This window comes from Gopherus evgoodei, chromosome 7 (assembly GCF_007399415.2).
Source record: "Gopherus evgoodei ecotype Sinaloan lineage chromosome 7, rGopEvg1_v1.p, whole genome shotgun sequence".
Lineage (NCBI taxonomy): Eukaryota > Metazoa > Chordata > Testudines > Testudinidae > Gopherus > Gopherus evgoodei.
Genome location: NC_044328.1, coordinates 46,028,356 through 46,052,868, shown reverse-complemented (window position 1 = coordinate 46,052,868; position 24,513 = coordinate 46,028,356). Strand labels below are relative to the sequence as shown.

Here is a 24,513-nt window from a genome sequence, read left to right as displayed (position 1 = left end):
ATGTCACTTCCACTGGTGGTGCTTATGGAGGATGTGAGGGGAAAAACAGCTCTCTCGGACAGAAGATGATATTGAAAGCCAGAGTGCATCACAAAAACTGCTGAAGTCTTAATACATTCTCCTGTTTATTCCATCACATATTGGTACTCAGTGCAGATTTTCTCCTGTAACTCATTTTTTTTCCTTTCAAGTCTTCAACAGACAAGTGAAAGGGTCATGAGTACCCAGGTACTTCTGTGGCCAAACAAATTTAAATACTCCCTGCCACAAGTCTATAGTATAAGAAAAATCTCATTTTACTTTTGATTATTCAAATGCAGTGGAAAAAGCAATTAAAGAGGGCCACTAAATTGAATTTAATAATGTTAATGTGTCAATTTAGCAAACTGAAGACCTCTCTAGGCTGATTCTCTGCTGCTTTTGCAGTCATTATTTTCACTTGTGCAGGTATGTATAAAATGATACCATTCTCACTTGGTAGTCTTTACATCTGTTTTGCAAAGGTGTAAATAATGACACAAAGTGCAAGACAGTGGAGAATCTGGCCAAATGTGTCCATAGAAGAGATATAAGCATAGAGAGTCCAAGCTTCCTCACCCTACCCATTCCCCTCCACAAAGTTCCTTCAACTACCTCTAGGACTGAGGGTTCTACAGCAACTCTCTGATGAAGCAGTTTTGGCAAATAAGTAAGCAAACCATTCTTTGTAGAGCAGGTAGTCCTATTGTACATCAAGCAGGACTGGAGGTCTGGTAAGCCCTGGCAGCGATTAGAGGTAGTACTACCCAAAATAAATATACTATTAAAAAAAAGCTATAGAGAAGAAATTATTAGATCTAAGGAGCTGTAGCCCCTCTAGGCTCCAACAGTAAGAAACTGGCCTTCTCAAATTACTGATTATTTAACAACTCTGACACAGAAAGAGGCTATATGGCCCAACTAAATCTACCCATTATTCATCTACTTGTGGAAATAAGATGCCATTGGTTGTGTATTGTAATTTTGGTGAAAACAATGCTATACCTGCTCCTGCTGGCACTGCTCAAACACTTTGCAGTTGAACCTCTATTGCAGTAGTGCTATAAATCTGCCACCTGGACTGCTACAGACCACTCACCAGTTCATCGGGAATGAAAATCAACATAGCTCCATTTACTTCAGTGGAGTGATGCCAAAATACATCAGTCTTGCAGATTGCAGTCCTGATTCTCTGTTGACTTACTCCTTCTGTAGTCATTAACATGTTATTGATGTGGTGGTAAATGGCTACACAAGGTGTAAGGCGGTGAAAAATCAGGCCCAGGAATGTCAGGAAGCAATGGAGGGAGGAGGACTCAGCCAGTTGGTCACCACTGCAGTAGTCCAGAGACTGACAGGGGAAAAACAGAGCAGCTGGTCTGCTCCATGTCAACACAGAAGAGATAACAAACAAGGAAGAAGAGGAAATGGGCCAAATTATTGCACTCCTGCTGCTGGCGAGACTCTTAATGGCTCTGATGACACAGATAGTATCGATGCTGAGAAGCAATAATAATATCCAACACAGAACTAACTGATGCATATCACAGCATCTGAAACTGACTGAAGCCTTTATTGTGAGTCCTTTTATCATTTGCTATGTCATTGCATCAACTTTATAACATCTTCACTCACTGCATCCCCAGCAATCTTAGTTTCTCCTCATTTATGGATATGAAAGTGGAAAGTAACAGTGTTTGCCTTCAGGAAATTAAAGCTTCTCAATAACCGTATTAGTCATCCATGCCACTTTCTACTATTATTGAACCTGTGGCTATCATCATATTCTGAGAACAAAATGGCAAACAGGAAACAATTGTGCTCACCCCTTAATTTTACTGAGACTGGAATTTTTAATGACATTATTTGCATTCAGCTTTAATCTGTTCATCAGATGACATTTTTTAACTATTAACTTGCCATTTATATCTAACAAGCTTTGGGACTATCAGCATGTTCCCAGTTCCATATAAGTTTTTTCATTTGTGCCACGACTACAGAGCTACAATGTGAATGGCATTAATGGTAATTTATTTTGCATAACACAAAAATAACTCCACAGTTGTATTGCAACTATTGACCAAAGAATTATCTGATACAATAATCATAATATTTAGATAAGATTTCCTTGGCAGCTGCTAACCACAGGGTGACTGAGCTAGCTGGTTTCCCTGTACAAGCACAGATACAGGAGACATCTTTGTCTCTGTTGATCTGGGGTTACCCTTCCCTGAAGCTCCCAAAGATTCATGGGTTTTGAGGAGATTTCACACTTTCTCTTCCGTTTGGCCCCCCTCAAAACTCCCCCCATTTGAAGAGATGGCAGGCAGGAAACTCCAGGGTATGATCTGGATCCAAGAAATTAAAAGAATAGTCAATATTTATGTATATATCCTACAGAAACTTAATTTTGTTGCTGTAAAGTTAGCTGGTCACTCAACAGACAAAACACCTTCAATCCACAAATCCATTTTACTGCTATCATTATATCCTGTATATAGGTCAGGCTGTGACAAGGAAGTAAATAATGCAAAATAAATAAATACAGTCTTAAAAATTTGCAACATTGCCCAAAGAATCGAAGTGTTTCATATTAATTGTTGCTCATGTTAAAACTTAATGGGCCTGGTTTTCCACTATCTCATTTAGTCACTAACATCAGTGCAGAACATTACCAAGTCGAAACTCTCCAATTATTTACACTTGTTTTACATCCACTGTGCATAGGCCTGAATGACTGCACAATGTGCAAGGCAATGGAATATCAGGCCCAAAATATCTAATTTAGAAATGCACACAGCTATATTTAAAATTCATTGGCATTCAGGTTTGGGAGATTATTTTTTAATACCATGAGTTCTACATCCTGCAAGAAGTATATACGCACAATACATTCTATATGTTTAACATGGACAGAAAAGCCTTCTGGTTGTATACTAAAGAAGAACACAGGAAACTGATATAAAACACTGGACCACTTTATGCATATAATTGTTACTTATGCTAATACTGAATAAAGATAGTGCCTCGCCCTCTCAAAATTTCTTCCACCTAAAATACTTATACAAAGCATGATAACAGATCAATATTACAAAGCCACATCATTGAACATTCAAATAATGGTGAACAGGCACAAGATACAAACAAGTTTTAATCATGGACAAAAAATACTGCACTGTTGAGCAGATGATTCCATGCTCTCAGGTATTTTGGGCTCATACTTTATATTTCATAGTTTCTGAACTTCCTCAGAAGCTCTGAAGGGGCATCACCTGACCAGCGGAAACGCAAGTGCGAGCAATTTGCATCTAAAAATCCTATGAAAAAAGAAAAAAGGGGAGAGGAAATTAATTATTAAAAGAAACATTTAAAACTGACGAGGCTAACGTAGTTATAGTGTAGTTGTAGCCATGTCAGTCCCAGAATATTAGAGAGAAAATGTGGGTATGGTAATATCTTTTATTGGACTCTCTCTCACCAACAGAAGTTGGTCCAATGAAAGATATTACCTCACCCACTTAGGCTAAAGTAGGTCTTGATTACTGTGACTAAAATATAAGTCAAATGTAGGTCTTTAGCATGAAGTTTCAGTCTTTGACCAGGGGAGGAGGGAGAGAAGGGGAGAGAGAGAGAGAGAGAACAAAGGTGTCATCTGGACATAAACTATTAACAAACTGAGCAAATATGGGCAATGAGTCTGTTCTGTTCATTCCCTCTGAAGCATCTAGCACTGGCCACTGTCAGAAGACAGGATACTGTGCTAGATGGACTACTGGTCTGAGCCAGTATAGTCATTCTTATGTTCTCATCTATATGAAAATAACTTGTGTGTATCAATATATATGGAAAACAAAAAACATGAGCCCTTTGACACTCCACAAGGATGTTACAGAGGAAGTCTTTCAGATATGCTTAACAATCCAAGTAAGTTCTAAAACATAACTGATGTGAAAGGAAGCCTTATAGTAGTTTATTATAACATAATACTCCTTGATGAAAGAAGGCCATGCAACTTATTTAAATCCATCTAATCAGAACTTTTATCAGAGACTACCTAATACAAGGGTTCTCAAACTGGGGGGCTGGGACCCCTCAGGGGGTTGCAAGGTTATTACATGGGGGGTTGCGAGCTGTCAGCCTCCACCCCAAACCCCGCTTTGCATCCAGCATTTATAATGCTGTTAAATATATTAAAAAGTGTTTTTAATTTATAAGGGGGGGTCACACTCAGAGGCTTGCTACTTGAAAGGGGTCACCAGTACAAAAGTTTGAGAATCACTTACCTAGTACATCAGAAAAAGACAAAACTGAAATTATTTAAAAAATAAATAAAAAACAACCCCAAAATTTGGAAATCAAAACATCTTTGCACAGTAATATATTAATAATATATTAATGTATTAAAGTCCAACAGCCTTAACTTATGACTTAAAATGGCAAATATTATAGTCTGCTAAACTTTTAAAGAGCATCATTTGTCTAATGTTAAATGTAACTCCAGTTATACTTCATGTGTATAAAATTTTCTTATCGTATTTGCTACATTCCAAAGATGTCTGTTTTTAAACAAGAGTTTAATCCCTCACAGCTCTACCTCACTTCCTGTTTGATCAGGCAGTACTTTCTTACATTATAATCACTTGCTGTTCTGTGATGGCCTAAACCCAGAGTTATGAAACCACTGCAGGATCAAACAAAAAGAAAAGAGAGTCTGTATTGATCTAGCATGATAGAGCCCCTCTAACAAAATAAACAAACTCTTTGAGACAAGGAATAGGTCATCTTCTGTGTTTTTATACAGAACCAAGCACAGTCACTATTTTAATAACTAAAAGATGTATTAATTTCTGCAGTGGAAGAATTAATGGGACTCAGAATAAGTTCAGAGTTGCCTAGTTCCAATTTATGCCTTTAGGTTTTTTAAAAAGTTTACAGACTGAGTTTTTCTTTACACTAAGACCCCCTGTATACTTCTTCAGAAGTGTAAAAGGTCCTGGAATTAGGTGTAAATGTCATTTATACCCACTTTACCACTCATGTACATTGCGAGAGCAGTGTAAAAGGGCATTAGTGTAAATGAGAAGTTAGTTAGCCCCTAAATGTTTAGCGCAGAAAATACCACAAAACTAGATTATTAATTTATATTGCATGTAGCACTGAGGAGCCCTAATCATGGACCAGGACCCCACTGCTCTGTACAAAACACACAAGATATCCTTGCTCCAAAGGGTTTACAATCTAAGTATCTGACAAGAGACAACAGATAGATAGACAGACAGGGAGGAACAAGGAAACAATAAGACAATACTGATCAGCATGATAGGCAGTGATCTCAGAACACCAGCAGTCTAACTACGGTCAAGTTTTTTTGTAGTCATGACAGAAAGAGAGAGTTTAAAGGAGATTTTTGAAGGAGGATTGTGATGCAGCTTTGCAGATGTTCGCTGGAAGCTCCTTCCAAGCCAGAGGGGCAGCATAAGAGAAAGCACAAAAAGTGCTTGTTTGAAAATTTAACAAGTGAGCAGTGGAGGCTGAAATCACGGGCCACGTTGAGAGAGACATAACTTGAACTTGGTCTAGGATTTGTAATATTTTATAGACAGAAGAATATCAAAATTTGCCTCTTTTGGATGAAAAAGTTGTTATACAGTTCTGTAATAAATTACATCAAAATCCAGGACACAAGTGGTATAAAACGGGGCCCTAATTGAGATAGCTAGTTAAATTAAGAGTCTGCAACAATTGGAATCCTTAGTATTGCAATTTGCACCTCTCAGGCCCTGATTTTCAAAATTGTACATATGCAGTTACTTGAATGTGAAGTCATCTTAGTTATGTTCTATGCATACAAGTGGCCAACTGCATGAGCGATCACATTAATTGTACTCACAGTTCCGAAAATCATGTTCTCTGTCTAATATTCTTACAGGTGCACACCAAGTAATAAGACATATGCAAATGTAAAGGAAAGTAAGGAAATGGGAATTATTGAAAAAAATTATGTAGTCACCCATTTCTTATTCAGTTTATCCTTTAAGGCCCAGTCCTGAACATCAGACTCAAGCAAACTCCCACTTAATTAGATGGGAGTTTTCCATGAGTAAAAACTTTAGTATCAGGTAAAATGCCTGGACACTGAAATCTGTCACATTACTGATTCCACTTACTTGGAGAGTCTGGACTCTTTGGTGATTGTGGCTTCTCATCAGAAGTCTCAGCATCATCTTGCTCCCTTCTCTCAGCTGACAATCCATCTTTATTGTTTTCAGTCTGTTGGGCCCAAGTGTCATTAGTTATGTTGCTGCTATTATTTAGCTCAGGTGCTTCCAGCATTGGCTCTTTTTTACTTCTGACAGCCCAGTGCATTGACTAAAAAAAATTAAAAATAACAAATGGACAAATCTAAGTTGTATATTAGAGTTTAAACATAACATAGGCTAGTTTTCTACTTTAAAGGATTCAGTGTGCAGTTACATAGATTTATTCTTTTTAACTAACAGAAGTATGCTCTAGAACATGGATTCTCAACCTTTTTCTTTCAGAGCCCCCCGCCCATGCTATAAAAACTCCACGGCCCACTTGTGCCACAATAACTGCTTTTCTGCATATAAAAGCCAGGGCCAGTGTTAGGGGGTAGCAAGCAGGGCAATTGCTTGGGGCCCTATGCCACAGGGCCCCCGGTGAAGCTATGTTGCTCAGGCTTCAGCTTTAACCCCAAGTGGCAGGGCTCAGGGCCCTGGGATTCAGACTCATGTGGCGGGGTTCTGGCTTTCTACCCTAGGTCCCAGCAAGTCTAATGCTGGCCCTGCTTGGTGGACCCCCTGAAACCTGCTCGCAGCCCCACAGGAGTTCCTGGACCTCTAGCTGAACCACTGCTCTAGAATGCTATAAAAAGGCTTTCTGGAAATTACAGATCATTAGGAAAATGAAACTGAATTTTGGAATTAGCAGTTGAGTAGCTTGGGTGATTGTGACGTTATTGACATAATCTGTAACCATATAGATCATTGTTGCAACCACTGTTATATATTTGTAGCAAACGTTATTCAAAGGTTGAGGTGTCTATGGGAAGTTATGATTTGCTGGTTATGATTATGCAATCTGTATGTGTGTATCATTTTTGTAGTTGAAATTATGAATATTGGCTCTATACTGTCTGTATTTCAAACTTATGCTATGCTTCCGGGTGACACTCCAGACAAGTTGGTGTCAGCTCTGGACCATCAGCTATGCAGATACACCTTGTGACTCAGCAATGAAGTGCCCATGTGACTCCAAACTCCATTTTGCTGTAATTTTCCACAGTAAGAACAAAGAGGTGTTCTTATACCTGAAAGCAACTATAAAAGGCTGATGCCTCATCTCCATCTGGTCTTCAATCCTGCCTTTTACCTCTGGAGGGACTTTGCTACAAACAGAAGCTCTACACAAAGGACTGTTGACCCATCGCAGCTGTGGATGTACTTCAGAGACTTGATTTGAACCTGCAGTTTATTCTATCACTGCTTACAAGCCTGAACCAAGAACTTTGCCATTATTGTGTGTAATTGATTCCATGTAACCAATTCTAGCTTTCACCTATATCTTTTTTCTTCTATGAATAAACCTTTAGATTCTAAAGGACTGGCAACAGCATGATTTGTGGGTAAGATCTGATTTGTATATTGACCTAGGTCTGGGGCTTGGTCCTTTGGGATCGAAAGAACCTTTTGTTTCTTTTATTGGGGTATTGGTTTTCATAACCATTCATCTCCATAACGAGGGGTACTGGTGGTGATACTAGAAAACTGGAATGTCTAAGGGAATTGCTTGTGTGACTTGTGATTAGCCAGTGGGGTAAAACCAAAGTCCTCTCTGGCTGGTTTGCTTTGCCTTGGAGGTGAAAAAACTCCAGCCTTGGGCTGTAACTGCCCTGCTTTAAGCAATTTGTCCTGAATTGGCACTCTAAGTTGGGTCCCACCAAAACCAGCATTGTTACAGTGATGTTCATCTAGATTCTATAGTTACATTTGGATAGGGATGAAGGAGGACAAGTGGAGATGCAGCAAATAATTCTAAGGTATTAATATATTTTGCTCACCATCTGCTCAGTAAACTTTTCAAGAGCACCTAGGAGATTTAAAATCTTAGTCCCATTTCAAAAGTAACAGGCATTTCAGAGCTTAGTCACTTTTAAAAATTGGACTAAGGCATTTCTGGAAGTGTTACTTCGATCTAACTCCCACTATAGTCCATGGAAATACTCCTACTGACTTTAACTGGAATTGAATCAAGCTTGGAAGGACTGATCCTCCAATCCATATATACTTATGTATGATGCTTTATAGGCAAATAGTCTCAGACATTTTTTCACAACATTTGTTTGCAGGATAATTTGTTTGCTCACCTCTAGTAGGACCCAGTCGTGCATGGTACTATATATTCTCAATTCACATTCATGTTAATTTAATTGAGGGTGATCAGGATATTGCACAACTGGGACCTAGTAGATATATGCAAAAAAAAATTCCCACCAGCAAAATTTGTGGAAAAATCCTGAGAATGTCTGTCTGCAAAGCACCAAGCATATCAATAGCTTTATATACATATATAATTCAAACATACATAATTTTTAAAAAAGTGTAGGTTTTCCTCAACTTACAAGGAAAACTTAAAGACAGTTTTTCATGGATACAGTTTTCTTTCCAGAGGTCAGGGCAGAGGGGGTGTCTACATAAGACCTTTCAAGGAAAATGGTGATATTTTGCTCTTCTGCTTCATTAAAAAAGAAAATGCAGCCATACCAGGAAATCGTAAACCCACTGAAGGCAATGATAAAATTTCCTCCTCTTGGTGGATCTAAATCCTGGGTTTCTTCTGGCCCTTTCAGATACTCCACCAAGTCTCTGATGGATGAATAACGTAACTTGTGCTGTTTGCTGAGCCAACTGGTCTTCCTAGGATGGAGCTGAATTACAACTCCTGACAATCTGTGTGGCAATATGGAGCTTTGAGAGCTTAAAAGCTCTTAGGAGTTGTAGTTAGCTGACCAGAAATTTTGTTCTTTAAGAGTTAATCTATTGCTGTTACCTATTCCATACTTGAAGCAATATTCCCCTGCTTTGACATAACTATTAGGGAAATTATTGTGTAGAGAAGGAGAGTGGTGGTTTAATTTATTTTTATAACGAGATTTTAACATTGTGTATTGGGGAATTCTCTCCTTTATTTCTCTGAGAAAAAGATTTCCAAAAAGTATTCATTAGAAATGCAATGTCTAGATCACTACCAAAAATACAAAGCACAAGAAGTGCCAGAAATAACCTTTGGATGCTGCTGCTGGTGTGATGTTCAGACAAGAGGATACAGATTCACAGGGAGGCCTGCAGTGATTTTTTTAAGTGTCATCTCACACATCCAAACTAAATGTTCAAATAAATAAAATTTAAATTTGAGGTAGAAAATGCACCTGAAATGTTTTTGTGTTCATATATCACTGTTGTTGTTTGTTGTTAAAATAATCTAAGTACCAATGGAAAATAATTCTCTCTCTCTCTCTCTTCTTTTCTGAAACTATGGACTATTGATGGTTTCACAAGGGTCAGAAATTAAAACAGTGGTCACTTGACAGCTGTATAATATATAAGATATCAGGCCAAAGAGGCGTCCCAAAGGGTTTAAAATTTATCTCTGATTCTATGGTATGTAGAGGAGCAGAAAGGCAAGTAAACAGGCAGAAAGAGAACAAAATTTCTTCTGATCTGTGAGTGATACCCACTTGGACTGAGCAAATAACAGATTCAATTTGAAACAAACAGTCTATTTAGTAAAGCTCTCCATGTGCTGTATTTAGAATTTTGGTCCATTTGTAAAGATGGGAATATGCTACTAGTTTACTTTGGTTTTGATTCTTCCTAATCATGTTATTCTATTGCCATTAAATCTTTTCCCTTGTTTGACCTAAAAAGGCTGGTAACAGTTGGCATATGTCAATTATTTTAATGTCTTCCACTGTAAAACCAAGGTGGTGTTGAGGGAGTTGACAGAACTACTATATAATTTGTGGAAAGAAACCTTTCAAGGACCAATGAATTTGTTACATTAAGTAAATGCAGCACAAGACAGGAGAATAACTTAGAATGGGTGCCCTTAAAAACATGACATTTACCTCCTTATCATAATTTGTACTGCTTATTTTAGATCTTGCAGTAATAGAGAGTCTACTGCTGAAATGTGTTAATATTTCTGCATCTCAGCTTATCTGTATCTTCCAAATAATGTATTCTTTACAATTCTTTCAAGGGATAGAGGCTATGCCAAGCCCTGAATGTTGCACATTTTTTAATACTTTGCACTTGATAACTGTAAGACATCTTCTGACATTTCATCATCATCATGTTCCTATTACATTTAGGGCAGTGATGAAGCTCCTCCACTCCTGTCTGTTTCTGACAAGTCTTTCAGTGGTTCCCCAGCTGTGCCCCAGGTTTTTCAGCTCGGCTTCCACAGCTCTTTGCCATGTTGTTTTTGGCTGGCCTTGTTTTTGCTTGCCTTCAGGTGTCCATCTTATTGCTACTCTGGTGATGAAATCAGTTTTCATTCGAAGCACATGACCCACCCATCTCTAACGCCTCCTGGTAATGATGGTGCTCAGATCCTCTTGGCTGCACCGTGTCAGTAGATCTTGGTTTGAGATTGTTCTGGGTCAAAAGATACAGAGGATTTTTCTGAGTCAGGTTGTATGAAATGAAGACAGTTTGGACATGTCATACTTTCTCATTCCCAAGCATTCTGCACTATAAAGTAGTGTTGAAAGTACATAACTCTGATAAATCTTGAGTTTGGTGTAGGTGCTGTATTTTCATGATTTCCAGACTGTATTTAAGCTCCTGAAGGTGTTCCTGGCTTTACTGATTTTGTTCTAGATGTTCTGGCTTGTTCCACCATTCTGGCTGATGGTGCTGCCCAAGTATGTAAATGTTTCTACATTGGTGAGAACATGATCCTCTATCCATACTGGTGATGGTGGCAATACTAAAGGTCATGATATCTGTTTTATTGCCGTTGATTTTCAGTCCAATTTGCTGGCTGAATGTGTTGAGTTGAGTTGTTTTTTCTTGTAGATGGTGTTGGTTATGTGATAGGAGAGCGACATCATCTGCGAAATTCAGACCTTCAAGGGATAACAGTGTCCATTTAATGCCTCTTGGCATGTCTTCTGTTGTACACCACAGTCAATGGGAATGTTGAAAAGGATTGCAGACATGACACACCCTTGACATACTCTTGTTTTGACTTCAAAACTGAGCTCACTGTGATCAGCACTGCATGTAAAGTTGAAACAGAATCTTTTGATGATGCTGATTATACAGAAAGGAATTCCATATGCCAGCAGAATGCGCCATAGGCTGGTCCTGTGAATGCTATCAAAAGCCTTCTCAAAGTCTACGAAGTTTATGTAGCGTTGCTGTTGCCATTCTAAGCACTGTTCTATTATATTTCGTAGAGTGAAGATCTGGTCTATGCATCTATGCCCTTTCCGAAAATCAGCTTGCTATTTTCTCAGAACGCTATCAACTGCCTCTGATATATGCTGAACTATGATCTTAACAATACTTTGTTTGGCACAGACAAAAGTATGATACCAAGCCAGTTATTACAATCATTGAGAGTTCCTTCCTTTGGTATCTTCACTATAACCCCATTGGTCCACTCATCTGGCACTTTTTCCCTTTCCCAGACTGATGTAAATAGAGGGGCCAGGATAGATGCTGCTAATTCTGACATTGAGAGGCTTGTAAATTATGCTGGAAAGATCTCCCACACTGTATTACTCCATGTTATCTGAAGTTTACACACTGATGATAAAAACAGTGTTCAAAAAGCTTCACTCACTGTATTAATTTGCATGTACAACTACACTAATGTAATTGTGTTTTATGTAATCATAAATGAATGCCATCTACTGCTACTATAAACCACTATATTTTTACCTGTTTTCCGAGCTTGAATTCCAGGAAGATGATTTAAAAAAAAATCAAGTATAGCTACATATAATTAGCTGGAAATAAAGTTTGTGGAAAAAACATCTAAGGTGCCTGAACAGAACAAATTAATACCTCTGATACCTGGCAGTCACATCAAAGACAAAATATCAAAACTTCTGAATAGTTTGGTTCGCTCAGACATAATTAGCATCTTCCAGATTATTTATCTTCATAGAGTATTTCTTCTCAAAATAAATTGTAGTACTCAGTGTTCAGGGCAGTGGTGACATCAACAGAATTAATACACAACAATGACTCACTCATTTTCACAAGCATCAATAAAAAATATAAATCAACAGCAGTTGATATAGACTAGAAAATAAACAAAAATCAGTTCTGAAAAGTAAAGAAATGACTAGAAAAGATCATTTGTTTAAGAACTAGAAAAATATTAATTTAAATATCATTTGTCATTATTTTTTATTAGGTTAGAATCTATCAATTGTTAGGAAAAACAACTGGTTATACTAGAGATATGCAGGTGTTTCCAGATTGTCATATTAAATCCTCATAGTCAACAGGAAAAAAAACATAACTTCAGATACACCTCTACCTTGATATAACACTGTCCTTGGGAGCCAAAAAATCTTACCGCATTATAGGTGAAACCGTGTTATATTGAACGTGCTTTGATTCACCGAGATGCGCAGCCTCCCCTCCTAGCACTGCTTTACCGCATTATATCCGAATTTGTGTTATATCGGATCATATTATATTGAGGTAGCAGTGTACTATGGTATTAAATTTTTTGTTGGTAAAAATCTATTCAATATTCTCATTAAAGAAATTACTGAAGATTTATTTTCCTAGGTTGAAATCCTGGCCCCAGTGAAGTCAATGACAATATGGCATTGACTTTAATGAGGCCAGGATTTCACCTCCAGTAATCATTCTGAAAACTAACTTAAAATATATCACGAGTCTTTTATCATAGTACATTTCTTTGGTTAACCAAGATCATATAGCCACTTCCAACCTCAAATAAATTATTTTTAAATGACCGAAGTGTTTTGAAATGTTGAGAACGTTGCTATGGGAATGACAGAAATACAAGATAAAACCTACTGATATATTGTCCCTGAGAACAAAAAACAGATATGAGAGTTTCATCACATATGTGTTCATAAATGTCTATATCATCTGATTGCCTTCCGGTTTGTGGCATTTGGTTTTTTAATGAATTCAAGGGTATTTTTCTGCACTATTGTTACGTAATGCTATGCAACAATTTTGGTGGAGTATTTTTGGTCACATAGCAGCACTGTTTCTAATTAGTGTCCTTTCCTCCATCAGATCAACAGTGGGAAACTGATTAAAAAACAATAGACGGCTGTTATAATGAACAGTCCTTAATCTCTGGCCCATCCTTTTTTGCCCATGGGTGAATTTCCATTCCCATAGATCTACCTAATCTCCTAATGCTAATGTATACCCAGGAAATTTAGGTAAACAAAAAACAACCGTTTTTATGGAGTTGCTCAGAGCCTCCCACTGCTGGAATGGAATGGTAATTTTGCTTCGTCGCCAGTAATCATAACAAGCTCGACTCTCTTCGTTAGTAAGAATCTCTTTAGCCTGCTGCAGCTTCTGAAAATTCTCCACTAAAACACAAACCAAAAGGACGTTACATCAAATACTTATTTTTAAATAAATTAATTCCCTTGTGGAACAGGAATGACCAATAAATAGCTATGTAACAGCAACATAGGTTGGGGTAGAAAAAGAGAAAAAAAGAGTGATGAAGGGATGTGGAAGTTCTGCTTACTGCTTTGTGGAAGTCTTAGCTGACTCAATAGCTAACATCTTTAGTGGACAATTGATGCCCTCTTTCAGATGAACAATTCAATGCAAATGTGGAGCCTTTTTGTCTGTTGGTTTAGAAGCTTTATAAACTTGAGGGCTATCAAAATTATGTGGTATTCAAAGCAAAACACGAGGTGTTGCCCTGTTTAAAAACCAATATTGCAATAGCATGACAGCATTTCACAAGGAACATAGCATGATCCGAAGCAGCAAGGAAGTTAGAGCAGAACCACCAAGGGACAGTAAGAAAGAAGTATAATGACATTACGTGAGCAGCAAGCAGAAGAATCTTAACATAGCATAGAATAGGTTAGCTAACGGCATTGCTTAACCACACATCTTTTGTGTGTGTAATAAGACATTAACTTAAATTCCAGATTGTGTGAATAAGATCTCTTATTTCACTTGCAGGAGCAAAAATTCTTTATAAAATGGTTGTTAAGGATGCAGCTGTGTGTTACTATTTGTGTAAAGGTTACAAAGATTTACATTTTATCTATGAGTCATCCTTATTAGAGTGGCTTATTATTATTATTTATTTATTCTGGTTTATAATAGACACTTCTTTTGAAATATGCTGAACTCAAACACTAACCAAAGCTGATATGCATAAATCAAACACCACACAGGATTTTTTTTCTTAATTCTGTTTCTTTTTTCCAGTGTGACCAGTTTTGGGGAGGTAAAAAGCTGTCTAGTTTGATAGTTATTTTTTAATACACTGGTATTGAAATGAATCAAACAAAGTCATTGTTTACTGTGCTGTGAAAATATAAGGCATTTAGTAGACTGTTCAAGTAAATGAAGCATAAACTGTTTGCTCTTAATACATAGGACTGCTCCACTATTTGGGTCTTGGGCTCCCCTTCTTTTTTAAATGATTTATTTTTACTTCAATTTAGTACTAAAAATTCCAAGCAATGGACCAGATTTGGGTCTCACTTCTGCCTCTGTCTCCTCACTGAAATCAATGAGGTAGCCTCAGTTTATTTACTGAAGAATTTGGTCCTGTTATCCAGTTGCACTTTCAAGTATGTTTAAATATATTTTGGAAAGTAGGATTTAAGATCATTTTGTAAAAGGCGGACTCTTCAACAAATTTTGGAGGGATCCCTCTCAGGCTCTCTCAGAATGAAGAATCACACCCCATTTTATTTTTGTTCCCCCATCAATCTATTAAGCCTCAACTCACATTTCAGAAAGCCAAGAAGAGCTAGCTGCAACTTAATACCACTCTCAAGACATCTGAAGGTATCAGTAGACAGTTAGTACTCTTTCATCCTCTTGGGTGTAGTATCTCTACTATTCTGGGAGAAGGGTGCAAGCAAGAATCTCAAACTTTAATTATGAGTAGTTCCAATCAAACTTTAACCTCCTCTGTGGTTGCTACCACTATGTTTGTCAGTATGCCTCCAATTAAACAGATAGAAAATCTGAATAGAGAAGAGGACCTGCTTCTGCTCCCTTTAGTTATATGGGCTGGGATTTTCAAAGGGGCCTAAGGGAGTTGGAATTTCAAAAGGATTTGGATGTCTAATTTCCTTAAACAACTTTGAAAATCCCAGTCATCATGTAGTTCCTCACTCTAAGAATAGTCCCACTGATTTCAATATGAGTAGCAGGAGGCAGAATCAGCCTCAAAGTTTTTGGGTGGAGTATCAGAAATGTGCATCACAGAGCACTATCTTGTTATAACTGGTTTTATACAAACAGTTCCAATATTAAGTGTTGCACCCTGTCTTCAAATTAATCTTTGTTTTGGGAGGTTTTCCATGTACTATGATTTCCATGATCTGGGCCTATGATGTTTGTATACATAGATGCTCTAATTTGGTGTCCAACAACACATTTAGCAATACGTGGAAACTTAATGAAGAGTAGGGAATGATCGTCTTCAATATACTGTTTATCTTATTTTTTTCTGTGCATTGTGTATAGACATAAAGAAGGCAAGAGCAGGCATTCAAAATGTTTGTGGTCATTGATGACAGTGACCCTGTTGGTTATGGATAAATGAACCTGTCTCAGAGTATCCGGTTTTTCCTCAAGGCACTGTTATGGGGGCAAGGTTAAGATTATCTGCGTGACTGACAACATTTCCAAAATTTCTGATGTTTGTTGTTGGTCTGCAGAGAGCTGGCCTGTCATATGGTGCTGGGTCCTCCTTATTTCCAGCTCCTAACTTACATTAAAAGAAGCTAAAATACATTAAATATTTTCCTACTGTTACTTTTCATGTGAGCAATTATTGTAGTTAACCCAAATATGTCATTTAATTCCCAGTGGGAGAGGAGACAGTCCATGCAATCATGCATGGGAGGTGATGTGGTCCACAAGACAATCTCTGGTTTAAAATGTGCATCATCCTATAAAAATTTTGACAACTCCTGGACTAGATAATCAAACAGGTGTCTTCCTGTTCTAATAGCCATGATTGTGTAAATGTTACACCAAAATATTAAGGCTTGACATCTAAGAGAGTACATTCCATATATGTAAAAATTATAGAATATTAAAATGAGAATCAATATTTACTGATGGGTTTTAGGCTGCATTCAATGCCTTAATTATAATTTAAGGCAATAGATTGTTTTTAAATAGGAAAGACTACATACCAGCTTTAGGGTTTCCAGGATGTTTGTCAGGGTGACACTCAAGGGCTTTGACCTTAAACTCTGCAAGAATTTGTTCAACCTAAATAAAATATCAACATTTAAAATACATAAATCCATACACACACATACACATACACATACACACACACACACACAAAGGTTTTTGGGACTGGGCTTTTGGGCGGGTGAAGACTCAAAGCAGGGGGTGTTTTGCTCTCTTGATTTTACAAGATCCTGTATAATCAAAATATATAACAAAAACAATCTGACAGCTGTGTCACTAATTTAATTTTGTTCTCTGTACTCCCGTCTTTACCCTTTTCTTCATGAACATGTATTTTTCCATAGCTGTTCGCTTTGGTTTTAAGAAAACTGTAAGTAAAGGTTCACACTTGGAAGACTAATGGGGAGATGGATTAACTATGCCGACAGAATAATTCATTAAAGTGCTACAGCAGCGCAGCTATCGGTGCAACTGTGTGTGCCGATAGAGCATTTTAATGATAATTCAACTCTTTAGAAACAGGCTGACTAAGGACTCATTCAGCAACAAACTGGAATTGGGGACCAATTTAAAACTTTTAACGCATCCTTAATTTAGCTCCAGGCAACTAAAACATGCTATTCCAGTGAAACTCAAACTCTGATGATATCTTGTAGCAAGTTACTATATATATATAGTAGGAAAGAACTACTTATATATATATAGAGAGAGAGAGAGAGTGTTCTTTCCTCAGTTTGGCAGTTTGTGAAAATCTCTATCCCTCACTTCATTCCCTGTAACACAAACTTCTGAGAATTATTGAGAATTAAGAATCATGTGATTTTATTTTAAAGCAAAATCTTGTGTCATTCAACTAGTCAGTCCAATTTCACTGAGCAAATTGCCTGGAAAACAACAGACAGCTATGATGCTTTTACAGATTTTACACTTTGCACTGTACTGCCCTATTACTCTTTCTATGTATGCACATTAGTACGGTGTCTTCAGTTTTTGAATCTAATAAATTACTAATTTTTAAACAACAGCAATTACATACAGATTGTTGGAACTAGGTACTCAGTAGAGAGACTAGTTACCAATACATCTCTCAAAACTATTTATATACAGAGATTTTAAATGACAAGGTTTACAGTAACATTATTTTTTGAAAATGTAATCTCATTTCTTTTCAGACCTAAATATAACACAAAAATAAGCAAAGAAAAAATGTTAAGATATATAGAGAGAGGGTAATAGATTTTACCAACCAAGGAGTCTGGGACTCCCCTAAACTGAAATAACACTTCCTGATGTAGGAGGCTATAGATTTGACCATCCCTCTCTCTCTCTCTCTCTCTCAAACCTGCAGATTCAGAAGATGCCAGGGGCTTCTTTATGGAAGCACTTTGCTGCACTGCCCTGTCATGCCTCTGCCCCCTTCAGTTCCTCCACTCCCTTGAGGATTGATGCTGAAAGGGGCTGAGTACGCTGGCTCTGATCCAGCAAAGCACATAATCAACTTTAACTACATGAGCAGTTCCACTGAAATGAATGGAAATACTCATGTGCTCAAGTGCTTTGCAAAATTGGAATCAGAGTACTTAGCATCTTTCAGGATCAAGGCCCAAACTGGGATCTGCAGGAGTAGGCTTGCCACTGTACATGCATGAAAGAGAAAGCATGGGAGCCTATATTGCTATAAATATTCAACCCGTATTTTCAATATGTTCTCATTAGGTGACAATTTTATTATACAAATTATATTTTAAATGTTGAAAATATTGCCATGTTTTAAAAATACAAAAAAAATATGTTTTTTCTATAGGCATGTAATAGTGGTATTCAGAAGAATCACAATCTCACATATATGACATACTCACAAGGCAACAGTAAACAAAGAGTATTGGTTGCGTCTCTGAATAAATAATGTGTAACAGATTACTTTTCAGACCCGGTAAGCAGTTATTACAACACATTATTTTTCACTTCAAAGTAACTTTAAAAAAGGTTTACAGTATGTGCTTGAAATATGCATCTCTTCCCAAGGCTATAAAACAGAATTATTGCATTAACCTTTTTCATCTGTTAAAAAAAGCTGAAATAAAGCTAAAATAAAAAAATTAGTACTGCCATCTGCTGGGATGTCTTAAAACTCCTCTCCAAAAATACACTTGTTTTCAATAATAGATTAAGAATTCTATATTTTTCTAACTATATTTACATATGTATTTGGGCGCACATCAAGGACTTTTGTCTATATTAGTGATAAAACATTGATAGAGTATTAAATTACATTTGCAGAACAAAGCATTTAACCCATATATAATATTAACAATTATAGCAGAAATGTTAGAAAGCAAAAAGCCTAACATCCCGTACTACTTCAATTGACATAGAAGCTAGTTTTAAAATGTTAGCATGTTCCTGAATTTGCATAATTAGAAAATGTAATTTAGGACAATTTTAGGAAGTAGAGGAACTCTTGTTTTATTTACAGCCATCCAACAGCTTTTGAGATAGATTTTATCCTAAGGTATGAGATGATATGCAACTGCTATCAAAGTGAGTCTAGAAAACTAGCATTTGAACATTAGTATTTTGGAGTAGGAAATGAGTGGCTAGGGTGGGGTTGTGTGTTCGTTTTAAACACTTTTTTTTTCTCCCAAGCAATGACTATATTTTTCCAAAAATGATATATGATTATCTTAGAAACTGAATATCATTACTAATTATTGATAGAGGAGAACATTTTTACATTTCTTATACTAGTTGCACTGACAATACTTATCTGCTGCCACCTTTTAAGTACATCAATATATTGTATAACAGCCTACAAATAATATTTTATAAGTGTTTCAAAGTGCATTCTGACATCACACATGGAACTAACTTAATAAACAAATTATTTACGTTAAAAATAAGCTATTCAAGATGTTACAATACAGCTTTGTATGACAGAGTATCTTTACTATGAACTATATTCTAAAAGCTTCATTGTGTCAAAGAAAACAGTTACTGAGATTAATAGAGAAAGAGAAATTCAAAGATATTCTGCAGGTACATGTTGCATTTCCAATAATCATACATTCACAGATAACCATTAACTTCAAACTCCCCTTGAAAGCATATCATTAACATAATAAAGAAAACAGAATTACTCTTTTACCGTGGATAGTTCATCACATCCTAGCAAGATGTAATAATCTTCCATATCATCCAGATTGCAGTTCAAAATTGTATCCATTTCGACTAGTCAAACAGCTTTTTTCCCCAACAGTGGATGCGCACCTAGAGGAAAGTATAAACTGTAAATAGAAAGCTTATAGGATTGTCTAAATGTAGCCCAGGGAAAACTACCTTTTGCAGTCTGGTTTAGGGCTCCCTACAGCGCTTTTTAATACACTGAGATGTAATCCGATTCCTGAATTCTGTTTGTCATTGGTTCTTTACAAGAGCACTGTAACATTGCACAAGCCTTGTGTCTGCAATGCTCTCTGGGATTTGTAGTTTTCAAGGTAATTTAAGTATTATCCTACTGTATGATCTGCCTCTTCAGACTGAAAAGCATTCAGGATACCAAATAAAATCTCACTATCATTTTAGGCATGGATCATGCTATGACTTATGCATAGGCTTAATTTTATGCAGTAGTCGTCCTACTGATTTCAGGGAGACTATGTACATGCTTAAGTGTTTTGCTGGACTGGACCCTAAATCTACTGAAACAAATTTTTCTTCTGCTATAAACTGTAACTTTTGCCTCAATTTTAGGAAGAGAAAAACATGCATCAAGTATGGAAGAGCATAGCAATTACTTTAAATTATGATCACAGGATTCTAACTTTCGCAGAATGAAATCCGAGACCCACTGAAGTCATTAAGAGTTTTGCCACTGACTTCAGCAGAGCCAGGATTTCATCTTGATCTTTCTAGGAGCACACAGGCTAGGAAAATTAATTAATTACCACCACATTCACTGTTTTAGGGTTTTTTGTGTCAATTCTGTATTCCATAATGTTAAGACTATTTGAGGACAATATAAAGTACTCACTCTTTGATTATGGTGACTGGACTTTCTGATTTCTCAAGAGTAATAAATAGATTCTTGGTGGAGATCTTTAAACCTCTAATTGAGAATCCCTTGCAAGCTGTGTTTCTTGGAGAATTACACACATATACTTTTCTTTTAACCCATTTTACTGTCAAGTGTTGTTAAATTCTTCAGGTTTAAAATATGATTAATGATTAAGGCCTCCATCTGACAAAGACTCATAGATGTGTGTCCAACTTTATACATGTAATGAGGCCCAAATTAACAGATGGTCTTCCACAACCATAACTTACTAAAGGTGGTTTTATTGTTAGTTTCCTTAGTTTTTTATTGTATTTTCAGAAAGTTTATTAGGATAGGGAATTGTAGATATGGCAGAGAGAGAAGGAAATATTAATTCAATTACAAGACAACATTAATTTCATGAATCAGTACTGAAAACATTTTAGTGTGTTAAAAACACAAATATAGCTCCTTGGGAGAAGTCTGAAAACTCTATCTGCTTTGTTGGGTTTTTTTGTTTTTTTAAATAGTTGGAAGAAATCAACAAAGTTCTGAAAAATTGCTTCCCAGTTCCCAGCTGAAGGATGTAGATCAGGGGTTCTCAACCTTTTTATTTCTGAGGCCCCTCAACATGCTATAAAACTTCCACTCCCCATCTGTGCCACAACAACTGTTTTTCTGAATATAAAAACCAGGGCCGGCATTAAAGGGTAGCAAGCAGGGCAATTGCCCAGGGCCCCATGCCACAGTAGGCCCTGCACAGCTAAGCTGCTCAGGCTTCAGCTTCAGGCCTGAGTGGCGGGGCTCGGGGAGGTGGACCTTTGACTTTCTGTCCTGGCCCAAGTGAGTCTAATGCTAGCCCTGCTTGGTGGACCCCCTGAAACCTGCTCACAGCCCACCAGGGGCCACAGACCCCTGCTGAGAACTGTTGATGTAGAGAACCAAACAATAATAATAAAGAAAAGGCTCTCTTGGTGAAAATCTTTATTAAATTCTTAAATATGGAATACTGCACACATTAGTAATTATTTAAGACTAAACTGTGCCATCTGTGAGCGGCAATGTATAGGTGTAGTAGCTCCCGAGAACCATCTTGCCTCAAAAAAGGCACCTTCTCTCTCAAGTTTCTACTGTAAAGAGTAATTTACAACATCTCTTTGTTAACCTGTAGCATAATTCCCACCATCATACCAACCCACAACATTTTCAAATTAATTTAAAGAAGAGTTGTGGTAGTACTCAATTTCCTAATAAAGTCTAGAGAGAGGCTGATTAAGGGCTGCAGAGAGCCATGTAAGGTGGAAAGGCTATAGATTTGGCCCCTATGTCTGACTCTCCTCCTCCAATCTCAGGCACTCCCTCCCGCTTTGGCGTGATCATACCACTGGCCCATAGGCCCCTACACCCGTGGTCCCCAACCTTTTTCGTCTGGCAGGAGCCAGACGAAGGACCGTGGCGGCAGTCAAGCATCTGCAAAAATTCAGCGGCACTTCAGCGGCGACGCCTCTCGATGATGCCACTTGTCAGCGGCAAGCGGCGTCATCCAGAGGCGTCGCCACCGAAATGCCACCAAATTTCGGCGGATGCTCAACTGCTGGACAGGACACGGACGCATTTAGATGCTATGGCACCCGTGGGCACCGCGTTGGGGACCCCTGCCCTACACCCATCCTCTTCAAATCTGAGTGATGTTGCAACTAGGTGCACAGGGTCACAGCGCCACTCAGATTTGGCTTGGCCAAACGTACATAATAGCTTTATGCTGGAGATAACATTTTGAAGATGGGAGTTTTGGGTTGTAAACAGCAATCTCCCTGACATAATGGGAGACTTGATCAATATGCCCATCCTGTGACCAGTCAGTTCCGATGGCCAACACACTGGGGTCAGGAGACAGCTATGGGTCTACCTACTCCTGCCTGACTCACTTCTACCTTAGCAGTGTATGGGGGTGGGGGGAGAATCCTTACTCTCACCCTCTCCCCTGTAAGGCTACATTAGAGATAGGTATAATCTACCCCTTTAGGATAGTTCAGCATAACATATTAACATATATAAATATAGGCCTGGGATGACCAAACTACAGACCGCAAGCCGTTATAAGCCAGCCCGTGAGCCGCACCTTGCTCCTGCACTCCGGCATTCCGGTCCCACTCCGGCTGGGGTGCTGGGTCGGGGCCGGACCATACAGCTTGGCCCCACTCCAGCGCTCCAGTTGGGGAGCTGGGTTGGAGGCTGCACCACACGGCTCCCAGAAGCCGCGGCATGACCTTGCTCCAGCTCCTACATGCTCCAATGGGAGCTGCAGGGGCAGTGCCTGCAGACAGGGTACCATTCAGAGCCACCTGGCCAGGCCTCCGCATAGGAGCCGGAGTGGGGGACATGACACTGCTTCCAGGAACCGCTTGAGGTAAGCGCTGCTTGGAGCCTGCACCCCCTGAACATTTCCCCATGCCCCAATCCCCTGCCCCAACCCTAATCCCCCTCCCACTCTCCAAACCCCTTGATCCCAGCCCGGAGAACCCTCCTGCACCCCAAACCTCTCATCTCCAGTCCCACCCCAGAGCCTGCACCCCCAGCCAGAACCTGCACCCTTTCCCACACTCCTGCTCCAGCCCTGATCCCCCTCCCACCCTCTGAACCCCTCACTCCCAGCCCAGAGCACCCTTCTATACCTCAAACTCCTCATCCCCAGCTCCACCCCAGAGCCCACACACCCTCATGCACCCCAATCCCAATTTTGTGAGCATTCATGGCCCCCCATACAATTTCTATTCCCCGATGTGACCCTGTGGCGAAAAAGTTTGCCCACCCCTGAAATAGGGGAAAAATTCTGCCACTCTTACTCAGGATAAGTAATATCCTACTCAACAAGTAGTCCCAGACTTCAGTAGGGCTATTCCTGGAGTACATAAGTAAAGATGGCAGAATCTGTCCCAGGGGTAATAAATACAAAGGATATGAAAGAGAAAAATATTGTTAAGATGTACGCAGTGTTATCTGAAAGTGAAACAACACAAACCAGGAAATGGCAAGATCTAAATTAAGTTTTGCCAAAAGGTTACCTACAAATCTGTTTACGTGATTTACACTGATTTACACTGTTTACACTTCTAAGTAAGTGTACATAGTTAGCACAGATGACGAAGTCTCATATTTGTAATTCTGTACTCACCAGTTATAAACAGAATATTATCTCCAATACTGTTTACACAGTATTACTTATATGTGAATTAACAGGGTCCAATTCTGGTTCCAGTGAATGCAATGGAAGTTTTGCCATGATTTGGCCCTTCATGCACAAACAGGAAAATCTAGTATGTTTAATTCTGTACTTTGTAGTTTTTCCAAATAGTTTATTTCCATTCATTTACCAAATAAGACTGGTGCACTGAGCTTGGGAAATACTGAACTCAGTGGCTATTTTTCTTAAAGAAGGATCAGAGGAGGAGGACTGGAATCCTTAACTATGGATAAATTTAAAACAAAAATAACTCCAAAAAAACAAATAAAAAAACAAACCAAAAAAAAACAAGGCACAAGAACTGTGATATGAAAGAATTTTTAATTTCATGCACCGTACTTGCTAGCTTTAATTTTGTATTGCGTTTATTTACATATTTTCTCTGTGTTTTTGTTGTCTTCCTATGGTAGAGACCTTCCAGTAACTGTATAAAGTTTGGTCACTTCCACTGAATTCAGACAGAAGTGTTGTGTTTACAAAATATAGCCCTGATTCAGGAAAGGATATCTATTCAGGATAGTATTTAAGCACATGCTTCGAGTTAGTGATGTCCTGAATAGGGATAGATTTCAGTACATTTTTTCCTGAATTAGAACCAACGACTTCTGTAGTACTACTCACACACAAATACTTAACTTTACACATACAGACTGTGACCTAAATTTGGATTTAGGAACCTAATTTTTTGCACCCGTTTTTTTTTTAAATGTAGCCTTAGAACCTACGTGTCCTTGAATAGGTCAGACACTTGTTCCACTTGAGCACTAACA

At 38.2% G+C, this 24,513-nt stretch overlaps 1 protein-coding gene across 10 annotated transcripts in view; it reads right to left on the bottom strand.

The window, feature by feature from the left end:
• Positions 1-1,549: 1,549 nt before the first annotated feature.
• Positions 1,550-24,513, bottom strand: part of DNAJC12 (DnaJ heat shock protein family (Hsp40) member C12) — a 75,399-nt gene continuing 52,435 nt past the window's right edge. For 9 of the 10 annotated variants that reach the window (XM_030569956.1, XM_030569961.1, XM_030569957.1 and 6 more), the window contains exons 3-7: positions 19,612-19,733; positions 16,463-16,541; positions 13,506-13,645; positions 6,186-6,387; positions 1,550-3,335 (exon numbers count right to left, since the gene is read on the bottom strand). In XM_030569956.1, the coding sequence (XP_030425816.1) occupies positions 3,241-3,335; positions 6,186-6,387; positions 13,506-13,645; positions 16,463-16,541; positions 19,612-19,689 (594 nt within the window). In that variant the 5' untranslated portion in view covers positions 19,690-19,733 and the 3' untranslated portion in view covers positions 1,550-3,240. Of the gene's footprint in view, positions 3,336-6,185; positions 6,388-13,505; positions 13,646-16,462; positions 16,542-19,611; positions 19,734-19,802; positions 19,921-24,513 lie in introns of those variants that run through there. The other variant, XM_030569960.1, reaches the window with a different exon arrangement.